Source organism: Nipponia nippon, unplaced genomic scaffold (assembly GCF_047370975.1).
Source record: "Nipponia nippon isolate SJK-2023a ecotype South Korea unplaced genomic scaffold, ASM4737097v1 scaffold_1, whole genome shotgun sequence".
Lineage (NCBI taxonomy): Eukaryota > Metazoa > Chordata > Aves > Pelecaniformes > Threskiornithidae > Nipponia > Nipponia nippon.
The window spans coordinates 73,227,388-73,246,779 of record NW_028262290.1 but is presented as its reverse complement, the minus strand read 5'-3'; the positions used below and the strand labels follow the sequence as shown (position 1 = coordinate 73,246,779).

The window sequence follows — 19,392 nt, the reverse complement described above, 5'->3', positions numbered from 1 at the left end:
ATATAAAAATTAATACATTTTGGTATAGTAAGATTAAGCAGTGAATATTTTTTAGCAGGTCCAGTATAAGACTAGAATTTAAGCACCAGCTTCCCAGCCAGTGGTTACTAGTGGGAGCTTAGAGCACCACCCACCAGCGGTCCATCAGTTGTAGCTGAAAAAGTGCTGTTTCAGGCCAGTGTGGTGTTAAAACAGCAGCCGGCACATCGTTTTTCAGTGACCTGCCTTAAGAACATTGCAGCTGCCACCCTGGAGCAATGATCATCTCAAGTCCTTGACATTGGCCACACCAGATGTTTTAGAAGAAGTTGTGGTTCCTGGGAAAACACATACATGAGAGGTGCTTCTTCCTATCCCAAAGCAATTGAAAACTTGGCTAATGCCCTTAAGCCTGTTTATTTACCATGTAGTGCTTTTCACTGTCGCATGTAAGATTTAGCTAATGCCTCTCGATCTAGTGCGTGGGCCCTGTAGTGAAGCCCAGTCTGTTGGATGTTTAGTAACCAGAGCAGTACTCTTACATTGCTTGGACTTGCATGTAAAGCATTGCACACCAAAGGGACTTCCTGCTGTCTGTATCCTCTCGGCACCACTGCTTTATGCTGTGATGGTTTTGTAAATGACAAAAGGCACCATACTTAGTTTTACTAGCTGGTATCATCCAGAGCTACACGTTTTAAAAACTGCAAATAAAAGAGAGCCTTTCAGTCTGAAGCTAGGCATAGCCTAACACTAATTTATGTCAGGTTTTGTTCAGAAACATAACTGCAGATATGTAGTGATAAGAATATTGTGCTATTATCAGTTGAGTATGTTGTCTAATAGGTTTTATCATCTAGGAAAACATTTGGCTGTTACACTACCATAAAACTTTTTTTTTTTTTTTTAACCCCCAATACAACTTGATTAGTTTTCTTGCCTTTCTTTTCATTGGGACTGTTACAGATAGTGGTAGGTAAAATGTATTGTTTAGGCTTTGGTAAAAATGTTGTTAAGATATATCAAGCTCAAAACTCTTGGGCTGGGGTTTTGGTCTTAATGTAGTTCACCATTCCAAAAGCAGCAGCTTGAGAGGGAAGAACTCAAAGCTGCACAGGCTTTCCTGCAAGGGCTTGGAAAAGCAACTTGGAAAATCACACAACAACAAACAGATAAAAATCCTAATTCAGGGATGTTTCCTCAAACCAAAACTGGGTAGAGGCATAGCGATGAGTCTTGACATTCATATTCATGCATCCTTTGTACACCTGAGTTCTGAAGAGTTTCAGCTGACATCCCAGTTTTGGTCTAGGCTAGTGGTAATGTAATAAAATTCAGCAAGCAAACCACAGAGTATGGTTTAAACACACTTCTCCAAGTGACTAAATTTTAATTCTCTAGACAGGTTTTCATTTTGTAAGGTTCAGTCTTCAGAGCAGGAGGAAATATTTGGGACTTGTATGTGTATTTTGATATGGGAGTATCATTTTGAACTTAACCAGGTACTGAGGAAGAGCAAGGACCTTAGAAGGACCTGCCAAATTCATGACCTCTGTTCTGCTGGCTGCAGCTTTCGTTGCCTTTATAAAGGCACCAGGAAAATGCGGGCCCACTCTTGTCTTCTAATATTACAAGCCAGAATTAATCAGTCATTTATGCAAACACTTCATGTCCCTTGTGTTAGTTACTGCAAAAATCTTTCTCCTGAGCTAGATTGAACTGACCTTGTTGTGACACCAGTGGTGCCCTTTTACATCCCATTTCATAGTCTTAGAAATTGAATTTGATATGCATTAGGCTCTGAAAATGGATCTTTGAGTTTAATGACAAACCATGCAAAGGAAAAATATTTGATTTCTATACTTGGGAGTTCAGTGGCCCAGTTCTGGCCACTAGCATGCAATGAAAATTGGATTTCCACTGGTGCATGATTTAAAATTATATTAACCAATAAAAGGCTGCTGACAAAAGCAGGGTTGCCAGTAAATACTACCTTATGCTGCTGTTTCCTTGTCTACAGCCTGCCTGATCTCAGATTTTAAAAAAGCTATACTTGAAGGCTGGTGGTCTGCATATCGACATTAAGACCACTTCCTGATATTTTAAGAAGTAAACGCTCACAAGATCTGTGCAGATCTGACTGTTTGTCCACCCTTTTGTATGTAAGACATCACGTCTTATTGTGCCTGAAGACACTCAGGTTGTCGTAGCTGCTGTCCACTTCTTTCTTAAATAAGAGAAAGCCTGATAGGTACTGTTTTCGGTTATAGTGTTTCCTTATCCATATTAAAGCTACATTGAATTTGCAGTGTGGTAGCTTCATCTGCTGAATCCTTGGATTTCTACTTAATGCTAGGTGTCAGTTTAGGAAAGAACAAAATGCACATGGTGTCTATTTTCAGCACTGTTCAGGAAAATTTAGTTCCATGGTCTTCAGTGGGTTTTAAACAGGCTTAAATACTGTCCTGGGCAGAGCCAAATTCTTAATTAGAGCCTAAACATATAACCCTGAATGTATAACCCTAACATTTCATTAGTGTTTGTGCTAAGCATTCTTGTAGTGGTGGACCTCACCAGACATCAGATAATAGTCCTGTAATGACTGAAGAAGAAGATGCTGCTGTGTTGTGTTTAGTTTAAAAAAACAAAACAAACAAACAAAAAAACCAAAATATTAAATTAAAAAGTAGCTTGGTGATGCACATTTTCCAGTGCCTCATTTCACAGGAAAGAGGTGCTTTAACAGGGCAGAGTATGCTAGCTGTGTGTTGTTATTCACATGATTCAGACCAATTTTTTCTGAACGTAAAGCTTCTTGGTAGAGGTAGGCAGCCCAGAATGGCTGCTCTCTTCTGCACTCTACTGCTCAGAGCCACTTTGGGAAAGCTGGGCTCCAGAAAACCAGTATTCTCAGAGCACAGTTCATCCCATCCTGGGGATGAGGAGATGAAACTCTTTCTGGAGAGGGCCTGGTTTTTGCGTGTGCTCTCTCTATCTCTTGCTCTTTCTCTCCTCTGCTGGGAGAATAGATAAGTTACTTAGCTAATTAAATAGGAGAGGGGTAACTACTTGAGAATAAGCATCTCTCTGGTGAGCTAATCCATAATAACTGTGTTGCTTCCAGTGTGCACTCTCCCGTATTTTGCAGAGGTGGCTCTGCATAGACTCATTCTTGCGATGAGGTGTATGTTGCTCTGCAAGTAGGTTGCGCAGTATGTTCAGCAGTTTCTGCTCAACATGAGCAGAATTAGACTCATTTTGCTGCATCGTGCATAAAGAGCAGTAAAAAATCAGCACACGCTGAGTAGAAATCAATGGCAAATCACAATAGTAGTGTTTTCTGTTGTCTTTGTAAATGTCTGCAGGACTCTGGTGGGTGAAGTTCACTTGCGCTCTGAACAAAATTGTCCAGTGCCCATGTCCTCTTCCCACGCATTACTCTGCAGTAAAGCTGTGAGTGGCTTGAATCAATCCCTCTTGCTACATACACTGCAGTGGCATACTACGGTATACATGGTATACTGCAGAAGACCACTTTCCTTTTCTCAGTTTTCTGAATTCACCAAAAAAACGGGAAATGGCTATGGTAAGAAAAGTGCTCTCTCTTGAACATCTTGAGCAGGTGCCATAGAAGAAAGCTCTGAACTCAAACAGTTCATTTTCAATAGCTGTTATTATTGGCATTCTTTATTTTCTAGTGTGCAAAAGCTCCTCTCCATTGTCACTGGTAACAACTTACCCCGTAATCAGGAATTAGTAACTCTTATAACATTTTATAGCAGTTAAGGGGTCAGTGTACACTTAATAAGACTTTTCAAGTTGAAAGGAAGAAAGGGAGGCGAGGAGTCAATATCTCTGTGATATAAAACAATCTGTGCATTGGGAGGATGACCTCTGCTGCAGGTGTGGAGGACAGTAGGCACATGGTACAGGATACTCCCTGCTGTCCTGACATCACACAGCTGTGCATTGGACTTTTTCTTCTTAAGGCCAAACTTACAGGAATCAGTAGGAAATCAGCTTCACTGTTTTTAGCTAAACCATTTTTTTTCTCTCTCTTTGCTTTTATCCCTGTGTTTGGTGCTTTAACATTCTCTGCTCTTTAAATCTGTACTTCAGTGAAACCAGGAAGAATCCAACTGTGTATTTTAAAGACCCACATTTTCCATACTTTTTTGTGTGAAATAACAACATTGATTTGTTTTGCCAATTATTCATTTTTCTACACAGTGCAGAGAGTTGTTTGTTAAAAGCTGTGCCACTTGTTTTTTATTTTCTAGCGGTGTCTCTAATCCCACATCATGGGTTTTACTTTATTGAAATCATACACAGCACCACTTGCCACCCGCTTTTAAAACCTTTGTTTAATTCTTTTCAAAACAAACAGATCTAAATGTTTTTCCTTTGATTCTTAGACGCTGTCGGGGTTGCCAGATCAAGACTCTTTCTACGATGTGGTGGACTGTCTGGAAGAGCTAGGCATTGAAGCTATTTCACAGAGACACTTGAACAAGAAAGGAACAGACTTGGACTTAGTTGAGCAATTTAACATTTATGAGGTAACATAACATGCCCTGTTTTATGCATCTTACAGCTTGTGCTAACTTCAAAGCCGAGAGGAGGGGGGAATGTAACCTAGGTGAAATTTGGTTATCTATTTTACTTTAAAAGAAAAACATCTGGTTGCTACAAGTATTACGCACGTTCGTATATGTGACCTGCTATGGTGCATAGCTGCGTTTAACGCAAAAGCATTTTATACTAAAGCTGGGGCATAGTCCAAGGCAAACCAGCACATTTACTAGCCTCCTTAGAGGCAGTTCTGCCTGCAATTAAAACTTTCTCAGACTGCTAGTTACACATCCTGAATTAAGTAGAAGTTCTTTCCACGTGCAAAAGTAGTCAGCTCATGAAAAAGGTTCGGCTGAGCTCAGCTTCACAAATACCACTTGTTCTGCAGCTGAATACCCAGCAAGTCCTTGTTTACGAGTTTACACTGGACCGGATCCTATACAGTTTGCAGCAATGGAGTAATGAGTGACTCCACATTCACCACCTAGGTATAAAATAACTAATTCTGAAGTATTTATATGTAAGGGTAGGATAACCAGTTTCTTAATAATTAGCCTCCTTTCAGACTTCGGGAAGTGTTAGAGCGGGGACATTTAGGCTGAAGTTAATGTAAGGTAAATGTGAATTCATGTTCTGGTGTGATGAAATGAAGTTACTTTATCTCCATCTCAGTCCAGCAAAGGATTTGGTAGAGTTGATTCTCCATTTTCTTCATCAACTCTATACCCATGTCGCTTCACTAACTTTAGCAGAGTTAAGTTTTATATACAACAGTTTGCAGGAAGAGTCAGGCCGAAATAGAAACATGAGAATGAGAGGGCTCCGTGTTCTTCTTTCTTCTTCTATTGTCAGAGGCATCAGGTCATAAAATCCTTTTTAAAAGATGATCATTAATCTTAAAAGCAGGGTTTTTTTGCTCATGCTGTGCCTACTGAAAGACTTGATTGTGAAATTAGCGGTTGGCTTAGTTGGGTACCAGGTTTCTCTTGATGACCAGACTAAATTTAGGCATGCCTATGCATATTCTTTCTTTTTTCTGCCAATGTTGTTCTTTATCTAAGAAATCTCTTCTTCCTCACTGAAATAGATTTTACACCCTAAGCAGAGATATCACACTTCCCACTGCCTTTGTTTTGTTAAAGTCACTTCTGGTAAGAATTATCAGAATAACAAGACTAATAAAAACAAGATATGCATTCTTCTGATCACCCACATAGCCCTCGTCGGTACCTCTGCCTGTTTGAATGGAAATTTCTCATATAAAGATTACTTAAATGTTATGCTGCATTTCAGATGAGATCCAACAGTAGCTTTGTTGTTTCTGCCAGCGATATCTCTCCTTACGTACCCTGAAGTAGCACTTGCTTTGTTTCTCTTAGAGGTATGTCACATTGGCATATCAACGGCATGCTGTAGTTCAAGATACTAGGTGTTATACCCATATTTTACTCCTCTACTATTTCCAGCTGATGAGCTCCCAACCTTTGTCAGAAGTTTCTGTCAAATGTCATTGTGGCCATGCTGTTCTCAGCATCATTATTTTCTGATATTATGCATATGTTCCTCTGTGTTGACAGTGCTTCTGAATTGGCAGGAAATACTGAATTTTCCAGCGAAAGGCATACGTGAAAGTAATTATGCTAACCTAAAAACTGGGAGGCTTAGAGGAGACATGTGGTCTGCGTTTTTTTCTTTTAATCCATTGTGGTACCAGTTCACAGAAATAGTTTTTTTTTGCTAGGTTTTTTTTTCCTTTGTTTACTTTGCAGGGAGATCTGTAAAAATTGAGACTTTTAAGAGGAATGTAGTTACATATACATCTGCTGATCTCTTCCTTGGCTGGGAAGAAATGATGGCACTATTCTAAAATACTTTCTGAAGTAGTAGACGGTAACTTCCACTCAATCATCACAAGCATCATGCCTGAACATGAGGAAATGTTCAATCAGTCAATGCATGAGAGTTTTTTCTGCTGATTTCACTAGAGCCAAGACTTCACCTAGGTATTTTGGAAGGAAATAGAGAGCTAGGTGTCCAACACTGCTCAGTTTTCTTGAATATTAAGTCCTACATTAAAAAAAAAAACAAAAACAGAAACAAAAACAAACTAGGAGATGGATAAATGTGTTGTTACAGATGCTGTAGTGTTCTATACAAGGCATCAGTATATAATTCCATTATTAGAGCTACTATGCTGCACTAGTGGATAGACAGCAAGTTAGAGGGATAGCTATAGAAATGGTGACGCTAATAGGAGTGAATCATGTTGAGATCAGTTAATTTTTAAAGCCTAGGTGTGAAGACCTGTGATACCTAAAGGAACTATGTCAGAAGCCTCGCCTTTCTTCCTTTCTTTCTCAGATGACACTGAGACATGAGGATGGAGATGAGAGTGCTGACCCCCCTCCCAGTGGGCGCAAGGACCGGAGAAGGGCCAGTCTTGGCGCTAGTGAGCGGAGGGGGTTAGAGCGCCGACGGAGCCGCAGGCACTCGGTACAGAACGTCAAAAGCACTTTATCGGCCCCTGCGAGTCCATGCGGTCAGTCGAACCCTAGCTTCGTGCTAGGCCACGGACAGCGCGTTGAAGATCTTAGTGAGAGGTAAGTGCATGAGTTGGGGAATACTCCTTTCTTTTCCCCTATTACTTTCCATTATATTCACTGCACTTTATTAATCTGCCAGACTTTTGGGTTTTTTTTTCCCTCTTTCCATTGAATTAAAAAAGGAAAAAAAAAGTGTATTTAAAGTTAAAACAAAAAAACCCACCAACAACAAAAAGAAATGGATTTGTAGGTGACTTGATTTATCCACATAGACAAGTTCTTTGGCACCATGTTCCCTAAGTAAATGGACCCAAACCACATGACATAGAGCATTTGATATGGGAGCTAACCAAGGTTAATCTCATCCATTGCCAGATTTTATATTCAATACAGCAACATAATAGAAGATGGTAACAAGGGCATAGTCACATTAATGCAGACTTATTTGTCCTGCATATGTTACAGTTGATTCTTCTTTTTTTCCCCTTTGCAATCAGCATTCCGACATAAATATTTTCCTTTGAGGCTACACTGTAGTAGTGAATGTATCTAATGTTTCATAATTAGTGAAAGAGAGACAGTAATGACTAGTTGAGTAGCAGTCTGTAACACTGGAGTCGGTCAAAACTAGTGTCATTGCCAGTCCCATAATGGTTGGCTTGGGCTACGCATGCTTAGGAAAAAAGAGAGCTGCAGATCCTCAGCGTGTCCGACTACCTCACAAGAGGGCTGGAATTAATTTTGCCTAAGTGAGATGTCTGGTCAGCTTGCCTCCCTTTGATGTCAGTGGAGTGCAGCAAGCACTGCTAGGCCTTCAGTTATCTAACGTATTCTACATGCCTGAAATTTCAGCGAAGGTGAATCATGCTCTGAAACTGGCTGTTTCTCCCTGTTGACCATAAAGGGAATCCGGCTGACTAGCTCAGGTGAAGGTACATATGCTGCAGATAGCTAAAGCTGGACACATCTCTCATCCCATGGCTCAAGGTGCAATTTGCAAAACCGAAGCACGCTCCATGAAGAGTATATATTGTGTTTATTATAACATTTGGAAAGTTCTTTGGGGGTTTCTGTGGTTAGCACTAGATGTGAACTTAGAGCCTTAAAATCCTGCGTTATGTGTAAAGCAGCCCTTCTTGCAAAGCAAACTGAGTTGACTAAAGCTTAATGGCTTCAGGCAGTATGAAAATCTAAGACTCCAGATAATTTAAACAGTAGTTGCGTGTTGTATACCACGTAATGGCTTTTTTTTTTTTCCTTTCTTCTTGCATTTGGCAAAATATTCATGCTTATTTTCCATCACCTTCTATTGGCTGGGCCTTTAGTAAGCTGGAGGCTGAGCGCCCCGTGGTCTCACAGGCTGATGACAAGGATGACAGTGCATTTGAGGCCGAGTTTAAAGCATCTTCAGTGTGAGTACAGCTGGGGGCTTCAGCCGCTCTGCATGGAAAGCCTCATGCATGATCTTGACCCCTGCTTCATGCCTTACCAATGTGATTGAGAATCTGTACCTATGGATGTGCAGCGGATATCACCAAGTTGTTTAAACTGATTAATTTGGGTTAGAAATAAGGGGATGCTTCAACTCTACAAAAATTGTGGCTTCTTTTACTGTAGTTAAACAAATACAAGTCATGCAAGATAACAACTGCTACCAATACGTTTTCTCACTATTAATGTTTGCTTACTAGTTTTATTTTGTAGTCTTCAGTAATTCTTAATGAATTTGTGTTTGAGCTGATTTTTAGTATTGGCGCAGTAGAAACATGGCAGATTAGTTTCACAAGTTCTTAGAAATACTTTTTCACCAACATAGCATAATTCCAATAATTATCTTCCTTTTCTGAAAAAAAATATCCAGTTCTGCTCTGCATCCTCCTTGAAGCTGACATAATTTAAAGCATAATTTAAGTTTAAAGTTTAAGTTGCAGTTGTCCTTGGAATCTTCTCTAGGAAAAGAATTAAATTCTCTTCAACTGAATTTGGAATTTCTAACTTGCTTACCTGCCTTCCTAAGGAAAGAGGCATTCAATTATGAATTTATGTAACACTGATCTTCACATATTAGTTAAATAAAAATCCTTTTTTTTCCTCCCATTCTCCAGCCATCTTAGCAGGTAAAGACAGGGAGTGTTACTTGTAGCTAGCAAATCAGTTTTCTTCCCACTGGACATTACAGACCACGGAATATGTTTTGGTACCCAAAGATGCAAGTTCTATGGCCAGTGAAATTTTCAAAGTTGCCATAACAAGAAGCTAGTCAACTGTTGGCTCTTCTATAAATCCTGCTGGGTTCCTGGTAAACAAGCATTTCAGAAAAGCTGATTTTGTCCTTCACATTTTTAGTCTCATCATCTACCCAAATCCGTAGTTGTGGTAGCAAGAGGAAAACCAGCCTTCCTGCTTTATCATATCCCAGTGAGTCTCTCAGCTTTCAGTGAAATAGTCCAGATGAATGCAACAGTATCTCTACACCTGATAGCTAAACTAGGACAAAAAAATAAAGTAAATGCTTCACAGCTTCTATTCATTAACATTTAAACAGAAAAAACAGTGAAGTTGAATGACTCGTACAAAATTTTACACATTTATAAAGTTTCAATTAACCTTAAGCGGAAAGAGGTTTTTCTCTCTGCATTGTTCCTAGCGGAATCAAGTTTTCAAATTTGAGCACATGGTCTCTGAGGCAACATATTTATGGGTTTAAAGGATTTTAATAGAGCATTTAATAGGCCTTGCTGCAATTTGTAATGAAATTTTAACATCATATGTTGTAATACGATGCAGGCATCACCTGTTTTTGTCAAAAGAAATGCTTGTTGTGTCCCTTCTGCTACCATCATTAATGTTGTAGAGAGGAATCTGTACAAATGGATAAAAATTACTTATTATCTCTCTAAACTGAAAGTAACTTTTGTTCATCTAGGAAAGTTCTGTCTTCTGCTAGTGACCTTCTTTTGGTTCTTAATCCTAGTCCTTCTCAATGAAGGAAGAAAGTTCGCAATAATTTTTTGCAGTGCTGTATTTTCTGAAAAATAGTCTGCAAAATGGGTTTCAGTCTCTTTATTCCTTCACTACATTTTCTTTACCAATAGGAAACATGTAACAATATTAATGATAATCTTATTGTGTTACTCCTGCTGGTATCTAAACTTTGTGTGTGGTTGCAGATGTCTATGTCTGGTTTTACTGTAGATTAGCACCATCAAATTCAGTGGAATTGCTTCTGATGGACATGATTAGAGATTAAAGTCATTTACACTGTACTAAATTTTGTTTGGGGCAATATTCTTGGTTATCTTTGGACTTCACTACCAAAATCAGTAGAAGGTTCAAGTTCTTCCTCAGCATTCTCCTTCCCACAGTGTTCATGTTTCTTTCCTTTCTAACTCCATCAGCTGGTTTGGCGGTTACTTTGCTTTTGTTTACCACATCAAACAGGTTGTCCACAGTCATCTGCTTTGTGTCAACCGATAAGTCTTCCAAAAAGAGAAAAATCCATGGTGCTGCTAAAACAAAAAAAGACAATATTGGCCAAATTCTGTTCTGTCTCACAATGCTCTATATCCAGAAAAGCTGTCTGAAGTCAATGGAGTTGCTCTGATTTACGCCAGGCTAATTGAGAGCAGACTTTGGGTTTTGAGCTGGGAAAAGTTGACCGTAAATGCTAAGGGCAACCAAAAGGAAAACTTGCAGGCCTTTTTCATCCATTTGGCAACCTTCTTCCAAACTAAATGTATTGCTTTTTCGCTTGTGGTTCAAAATAAATAAAGACCCAAATCTGCTTTGTGTTAAAATAGTTTTCATGGAGAGTGAAACCCAGCCTAATGTGCCTGTTGCTAAATAAATAAAGAAGTTGATAATGACTACTAACTAAGAAAGGCTGAAGGTTGGTTTAAGGATATGTAGCTGCTGCAGAGTACTTTAAAATGCCAGTCCTGACCACCAGCAGGTTTGCTTTGCTCAAAACTTCTTTCTTTTGCCGTGATGGCATAGAGCACCAAAAAGCCTGGGGTGAACTTCAATCCTGTTAATATGACGTTTATATGCTTCACTGAGGGCACCTCCTAAGGTTTTCTACCCTGGTCCAAACTGAGTGCTCTCAATCTGTGGTCTAGCAGGCTGTTTCTTAAGCGGTAGACATTTAAACAAATTCTTCCATGCATTTTTTTTTTTCTTTTTAAAGTAAAGCTAGATTTTTCCAACCACACAATGGATAGAGATGGGGAAAAATATAAAGAGTGGCATGGAACTTGCACATCCCCGTCTCTCTCCCTGGATGTGCCATCAGAGCTGTGCCAGCCAGACTTACCAAATGTACTCAGGGAAGCTTCTGTGAGATTGACACTGGCACCTCTTACCAGCATTTGAGTGAACAGCTTTGTCAAAGCTTTGTGGAATTAGTGACAAAGACTGAGGTTTATAAAGTCGTGAATAGCTAGGATAAAGTATTTACTTTACTAGACTCTCTGCTTTCTTCTTGTTCTTTTTCATAGCTTTGCTTTGTTTTATATCATTGAAAACTGTGAAAGAATTACTAGGATCGGTCATAAAACACTATGTGTGCTCATCTGGAGATAACGAGGCCTTGGTTAAGACTTTCTTGTCAGTATTGCCTGTGTTTGAAACCTAACAAGCAGAAGAGCTGACAGCCATCTTAAGAACTCATCAGAGCAGAGCCCGCATCCTGAATCAGTGACCGAAGCTGGATTTAACAAGCTATCATTTCTAGACCGTGGGGCTAAAAAGGCATGAGGAAGACCAGCTGTTCCAGTTCACCTGAGGCTTCCAGATTTTTCAATCTGAAGAAACTTGGCCTTCAGGAGAAATGTATTGAGAAGGGAAAAACAGCAGAAGACCAAACAGGGAATTATGTGCGTATGAGCTTTGCTTTTGTTAGGGTCCTCCCTGGAAGGCTGCTCGGACTCGTCCTCTGAGCAAAGAATAGCACAGGGAATTCCAAAGTTTCCTGCAAATTTCTGGGCTACCTGGACACAGCGCCGTTGCACAGTGCAAACTGGGCTCAAGGGTTTTCACAGCCTTCACAGTCCTAGAAAAAAACTGGAAAACTGTTGTCTAATAAAGGAAAGATGTGCTGAGAAGTCATAAGGATCTATTTGTTAGAAAATACATGTTTCTGATGCTTGAGGATTGCTGAGATGCAGGAAGAGATCATGACACTATTTTGGTTTTACCAGAAAACAATGAACACAGCTGAGCCTCTGATGCTAAGCATTTTTTCTGCTTAACTTTGGATTCCTGTTGAGTTTCTAACCAACGGCACAGAGCTTAGTTTGGCTATTATGCCTCATTAACTGATTATTCAAATTGCTTCATGTAGAGCCAGGCCTGCAGGGGTGGTTCGTCCAAAATACAGCTGAGGCTTCTTTTTTTTTTTTTATTATTTTCCATGTTTTCAGACATCCTAAACCATAGCTAATCTTTTGATTTTTCTCTAGCATTCAATATGGCAAAATTCTAGTTTATATCATGATGTTTCAAGTTCTGGTGACTTTCCACTACGCTGTGTGAAATGTTTTGATTATGTAAATGCTTATGGCTATAAATCAAAGTGCTGGTTACAGTGGTGGGTGGGGTTTAGTTTATTTTATTTAGGATGGGTACATTCCACATCTCTTAGAGTTGCTGTCTGTGGCAGCTACGATGAGTGGTATGATAGGTATGAAACAGCAAAGTGAGGAGACTCAACATCAGCATTTAATGCAGGACTCGGGCTGTGATATGGGTTATTAAAGACCCAGAAGAGAAAAGAAATCAATTTATTTTTGTTGCTGTAATAGAAGGAAACAAATGTATTTTTTTCCTAGACATTTACCTCTGGTTCCTGGTTTTGGATATTTAAAACAACTGAAGCATGAATCTAGACAAAGAATACATCTCCAGAGTAAACACGCAGTCACATATCTGTGGATATGCTAAGGATCCCTTTAACACATATACATATAAGCTGAGCTACCTAGCATTTGGGCTTTGAAAGAGAATGGCATATGATCAGTTGTGGGGGAGATAGTAACTTTTTTCACAGTTTCGTTGGTATGAGCAAAAATGGAAATGAGGTGTAAAAGCAGTGGTTTTGGAAAGAAGATTTATCCCTGAAATTAAAAGGCTTGGTAAGGTAGCATCTGTTCATAGCATCAGACCTTTATTAGTCTTTGACAACAATAACATACAAAAATGTGATCTGCTATTTTAGGTTTGGGGCAGGGAGGACACGTTTATTTCTCTTGTGCAGGTAGAGTTATTTGAAGAATGAAGTCAAGCAGATTTGAAATGAGAGAGAATAAAAATATGAAATTTGTGATCTTATTCTTTGTAAGAATATCTTGGAAGCTCCTGTAAGGAATGCGTAGAGGAGGAGACATGAGATGGGTTAAGAAAAATATTCTTTCAAAGCTATACTGTAAACAAAAGACTCCATTGATGTATAGATAGGGATTGACCCACTAATGCATGAATAATAATTAAAAAAATATTTAAAAGTTACAGCTTGATGAGCATCTCATGTACCGGTCCTATTACTGTCTCAGGTTGATACCAGCACTTTTTATCTGAATTAAAATGTCTGTGTAGAAATGTCAGGTTTTGTAGTAGGGTTACTGTCCGCTGTTTGTGGGTCTTGCTGAAAGGAAATGTTTTATACTTGGTATACATGCAGAGTCTAGTTGACAACACTGTACTTTGCTGTAAAGGCAAGGGTAGATTTTCCCTGTTTTGAATTTCAAGAGGAATGAAGAAAGCACTGAAACTTAAATGAGGTTATAGCTACATGGCAAATGAAAGCACAGAACGACTTAGCCTAATTTTTTTTTTTCCCCACTGCGTATTTCGCTTTGGTGAACTACCTGAAGAAATGTAATGCCAAACCAGGCTGTGAATATGTTTCTCTGGAGGTCCATGGTAATGTCTTACGCGCTGGACTATACATGCCTTAGAGAGTTCACCTCCACAGTGTGTTCCCAGTATTTGTAAACATGATCCTCTGAGGCCAGGAGAGGTTTTTTTACATATATGATGGGATGGGAGGAAAAAAAAAGACAGCAGTTTGGCTGGATGCCATTTCCAGATCCCTTCCTTTGAAGTAAGGGGCAATAACCGTAACCTTCAAGTGTCAAACAATATGCAGTTCCAAGCTCTGAAAACACCGTTTCTTCTCTTTTTCTGTATATGTTTCAGTATTTATTGCTCCTAAAGTCTCTCTACATCATGATTCTGTTCTTTACCTCTTCTGCTCACACAGATGTAAAAACAGCAGTGCTGTTCAGTGATCGGAGTTGGGACTCTTGAGGTCCTTGCACAACCTTGCCAGTGTCTTAAGCAAGACTCTGCTGTCTTGCTCTGCTTTGATGTGTCCAAATAAACCAACTCCATCAATTAAAAAAATGTGGAGGCATTATGTAGGTATTATTTAGGTGTGAAAAGTTGTTAATGATCATATTTTAGGGATAAAAAAATAACAGTAACCTAAAGAACAGCATATCAGGAAGGCATAGAGAACACACCTACTTTACATTATTTGTCATTTCCTCAACTTTTTTTCTGAACAGTTTTCTTTATTTAGGGCAGAAATAGTAGGGTAATTTTCCTTTTGACCTTTGCAATTATGCATCTTAGTTTCCTTTCTGTGCAGAAGGCCAAATTCTGAGGCTTCGCAAGTTAAGTTGTCATCTGTATCATTTAATGTATTTTAATCTTCATATAATTGCACCAACTGCAGTGGTCTATAACAGGTAGCAGTGGAATGGAAATGGGGGGGCTTAACAGGTCATTTCTTTAGTTTTGTTTTTAATGGTGGAGGAAAGTATATTGCCGTATCTTTATACAGAGTAATAAATGAATTTAAATTATTACCACTTTTGGCTTTCACGTAAAAGACTAGTTGAATCTGTTCTGGCAGCTAGAAGGGAATAAGAAGTGTACCAAAGCATTTGTTTGTTTTACAAGGACTTAGGAATTTGGCTATGAATTGTGCTGTCTAACCTATGAAAGTGGAATTTCGCTTTTAAATTGAGGACAATGGCAAGTGATGGCAAAAGAAAATAAAACTACATCCACTGTGACTTGTAAAGATCTCTTCCTGATGGAACATTTTTCATTTTCTGTTTGTTCACCTGGGAGGGTTTCAGAGAAGCAGCTTTCCGAGTGCTGTGCAAGAGGTAAAACAGGTCAGAGGTTTGAAGGTGGGAGGAGAACAACCTCAGAAAAGTTTGTGAGATCAACTGTAGTATTTCATTTACAATAATATTGTGGAATGGCTAATGGTGATCCTACTTCACTGAATGTGGCCAGTAGTCCTAATCAGGAGCTGCTCCTCCGAAAGGCAGGGAAAGTTTAAATGAAAGTAATTTAAAGAAGCTCAACTGAAAAGCACTTGACTTAAATTACAAAAAGAAAGGGGGAGAGAAAATTCCCTATCAGTAATTAACAGCACATAGGGTGATTTTCAGAGTGTGGGAATAATGGCCGATAGCTTTACAATTCCTCGGTCCTTTCTTCTCTGGGTTGCTTCATAACTCCAAGGCCCCTTTTTCCACTGAAGTGCCGTGTTCACATTTCTTGGGAATTTCTATGTGATTCTGTGGGTGGTCGTAAAAGGCTCAGAAGTACATTTAGGGCCTTGCCTAATAACCTGCAAAATTAAGAAGGAAATATTTAGTAAGACTTTAGTAAAGGTTAAATGAGCCCTACACGAATGGGAATCATATACCAAAAGGGAGATATTTTAATGCGCTGTTATCTCATGAATTAACTTTTATGTGCATTGTATGTGCAGACCAAAACGTTGGTAGCCTAATTATGGCAAGACCATCCTTTTTCCTATTGTTCTATTCAAACATTAGTGGTCAAATTCTTCTTGAATTAAAATGATATAAAGCATATCGTACACTTTAAAAATTTCCTTTGATCCCAAACAGAGCAGAATGTGTTTCTGTGCTCATGCTTATTTTCTGGCTTTGGGTTTTGTTTTTTTGTTTTTTTTTTTTTTCTTTTCCTTCAGCACAGCCTTTGATTTTTCTATTAGCTGTATGTTTGGGGTTTTTTTTTTTGGACAGGGGGAGTGAGAAACTTGTGTTTCTGGGCTACAAGCTAGAACAAAGAAAGCCTGAGTTTCTGTAAGCTGCATTCATCAAAACTCTGTGAAGGGAAGAGTTTGGGGGGAGGCTGGAGAGGACAGTGGCGAGATAACCTTGTACACATTGTTCAGCTCTAGGGACCAGTAAGATGGAGAGCATTTTTTTGGTGCTTTGAGTTCTTGTGGAGTGAGTGTCAGTGTCTTTGGAATGGTGCCTTAATTTTAAAATCGTCTAGCTGTGGCTAGGTTAGGTGTGTGTTAGGTATGATGCCTAGCATCTTACAGACTTTGCCCCTGCCTTCAGCTACACTTGTAGATGAGTGCCTTGATTATCATTTCCTTTCATCAACCTGTGTTTGTTAGTGTTTGTGTCTCTGCAACTTAGAGTAGCTATTTAATATCAGCAGAACAAGTTTGATTGGCACTCTTTTTATTTTTTTTTAATTTATTTAAAAAAGGAGAAAGGTTAATCCATTAGTTCTAAAACCTTTGCCTAGATTTCGTTTTGATGCCCTAGTGGTTCTCTATCCGTAAACTGCACTTTTGTAGTCTTTTTAAACATTTTTTATATTTTAAAGTATTTTAAGGGACTATAAATACTTTCATGTCAAACTTTAGTTGAAACAACTGAGCAAAAACTGTGCCTTAGTAGATCCATGTTAGTTGCCATGACTGATGATATACTTTATAAAGATTTGTGGGGGTTTTGTTTGGTTGGTTGGTGGGGGTGTTAGCCTGTAGCAGTAATCCGTTATAAAGATGAAAATAAACACAGTGATTGTTCTGAAATTTGTTTTCATTGCTATAAAGCTTTTGTTTAAATACTTCTAATCTGGTAGTTTTATCGTGGAACTGAAGTAACCCAGCAATAGCCTTAAGGTTAGCTGAATATATCTGACCCTTCAGCATTAGCTGTGAAACCCTTCCTCCCCGCCTCAGGATAAATATTTGCCTTCTGTTGAACAGGATAGGTTCCTCTGCACTACTGAAAAACATGCTGGCTTCTGCAACCTAGTTTAACTGAAAACCTCCCTAGGAATCATTTTTCTTAATTCTATTATTGCATTGACACCAAATTTACATGTGTATATGGGAGGGAAAGAGAGCTTTTCCACATCATCCCTTCTCCATTGCACGGAAAAATGAACACATAACCCTGACGGGTCCAGATGAATTTACAAATCCGCTGTTCTCTTTGAGCATCTGTGTGTCTGACATTCATAGCTTTACAAGAATGTCATCTGTCTGTAGTTGATGTTTTCCTGTTTTAATAAATAATCAAGTGGAAATTTTCCTTTTCTACCTCTTGGGAAAGATTCAGGACAGAGTATCTGCTCTCTGACAATACTGAGAAAGAACTGCCACTATTGCTTTGGTTGAAAGAAGAGCATGCTTGATTCCTGCCTGTGAGCTTACCCCTCTCCTCTGATCTGAATCCGATCCACTTTCTGGGGATAGTCCAGGGGTCTGAAACTGTGCGTTTATTTGCTGAAAGAGGACTTTCCCAGCGTTGACCATCTCTCCTAAGCACACGCTTATTTCCGTTGTGCAAGTTTCCCTCAACTGAACTTGGCTCCCGCAGGCTGGGGAGCGAGCCCGCCTCCGTGCACGGCACCAGTCATCTCTACAGCCGACGCTCGCAGAGCCAGCTCCTTCCTCTGGCTTTTCCAGCCAATTGCCGTCTACCTGCTCTTCTCCTAGAGGCAGTGTTAGCAGAGGAAGCGAGCTTTCCAAACAAAGCTGCTTCTAAGCTTTTGATCTGAAAGTCAAGGAGATTTGAGGAAATGGGCCTGACGGGAGAATCATCTGACTGGAATCTCTAAAATTAATCCACCAGTTAAGGTATGACAATGGGCGCGCAGAGCCGTTTCACTGTTCCTGGACAGCTGGAGGGGAGTGAAGACATCGGTTAGCTTCCAGCCTCTGTCCTAAGAAAAGCTGAGTCAGATGATTATAGAGGTTCTCTTTCTGGGTCAGGAATTAAATAAACTCATTTTCATTATTTTGTCCATCTCAGATCTCAGCATCTGACTACTGCTGTCTGCTGTCAGCAGCCTTGGAATGTCAGGCCACCAAGCCAGTTGCTCTAATAGGTGTGTAACGCCTGCTACTCTGTGAGCTCTGAGCAGATGGAGTGTGTGTAGCATTTGCATATGCTCACTTCTTAGAGGCCACCCAGTTAATTCAGTTTTCTTTTTTATTATCCACAGTTCAGATATATGTGCAATAATCAATAAGAGATTGACTTCCACCAAAATATTCAGCTTGGAAACAGTACCCATCAGGGATGTGTTAATGTCTGATTATAAACTGTAAAAAGAAGGGTGCCACACAGGGTTGCTGTACATGCATATTTCTTTTGAAATATGATATTCTCAAATAATGTACAAATTACGGGGCTGTTACTCTTGATCTACTTCTTTAGAGTACAGCAAGTCATAACATCTGAGAAGCAGGGTCTTGACTTTTTGCTTCCTAAGATGAACTTGCAGATAAACATCACAGCAGACAGAAGTATTTCCTTCATGTGACATTATTAATAGTTCACGACCCGCTGTGGAGGAGGACAGGGGCTAAACATTCCCTTCAGCTCCATGTAGGTCATATCACCTCCTGGTCTAAGTTCTGTTTCTCGTTGTAGGCAGGAGTGTGTCTCTACCTATAGACTGAACCCAAAACCTTACGGGTCCCAAACTGGTCTTTATGTGATAATGGTTTTCAGTCCAGTAACTGACTTAAAGATTGAATTAATTCACTGTTTTATAACTTAGCCTTCAGCACATGGGTGTATTGCACCGCCTACCTGAAAGAAGCGTGCATGTAAAAAGCTAAGGTCCTTTAAGCATAGCTATCATATATGTTCTGAAGAGCTATTTCTATTTTAATCATGTTTTTAAGTAAATGCTAGTGCTTATGGAAAATATGTCATTGATGGCTCTGGAAACTGAGATATCACAGTTCCGTTTCCTGGTTTGTTTTTCAACTGTTAACCTGAGCTTATATGGACATTTCTCTTGTAATTCTAAAAGCCGCTTGGTTTTCAGGATTTTTTTGTGGAAAACTAGTCCTTCCAGGGCAAGATGCAGTATTTTTTTTATGAGGGAGGGGTCATATATCTTAATTTTATGAAGGTTATTATATATAAGCTTAATTTAGGGTGTTTCCATATTTATAATTAAGCTAGTAGTATGGGAATCAGATTCTCCC

General features: G+C 39.3%; 1 protein-coding gene across 19 annotated transcripts in view; it reads left to right on the top strand.

The window, feature by feature from the left end:
* The window catches only part of FHOD3 (formin homology 2 domain containing 3), a 407,898-nt gene that overhangs the window by 283,054 nt on the left and 105,452 nt on the right, over positions 1-19,392 (top strand). For 10 of the 19 annotated variants that reach the window (XM_087759808.1, XM_087759875.1, XM_087759816.1 and 7 more), the window contains 3 exons: positions 4,395-4,538; positions 6,913-7,151; positions 8,420-8,506. In XM_087759808.1, coding sequence (XP_087615934.1) covers positions 4,395-4,538; positions 6,913-7,151; positions 8,420-8,506 — 470 coding nt within the window. The remainder of the gene's footprint in view (positions 1-4,394; positions 4,539-6,912; positions 7,152-8,419; positions 8,507-19,392) is intronic. The other 9 variants (XM_087759886.1, XM_087759866.1, XM_087759824.1 and 6 more) reach the window with 1 other exon arrangement.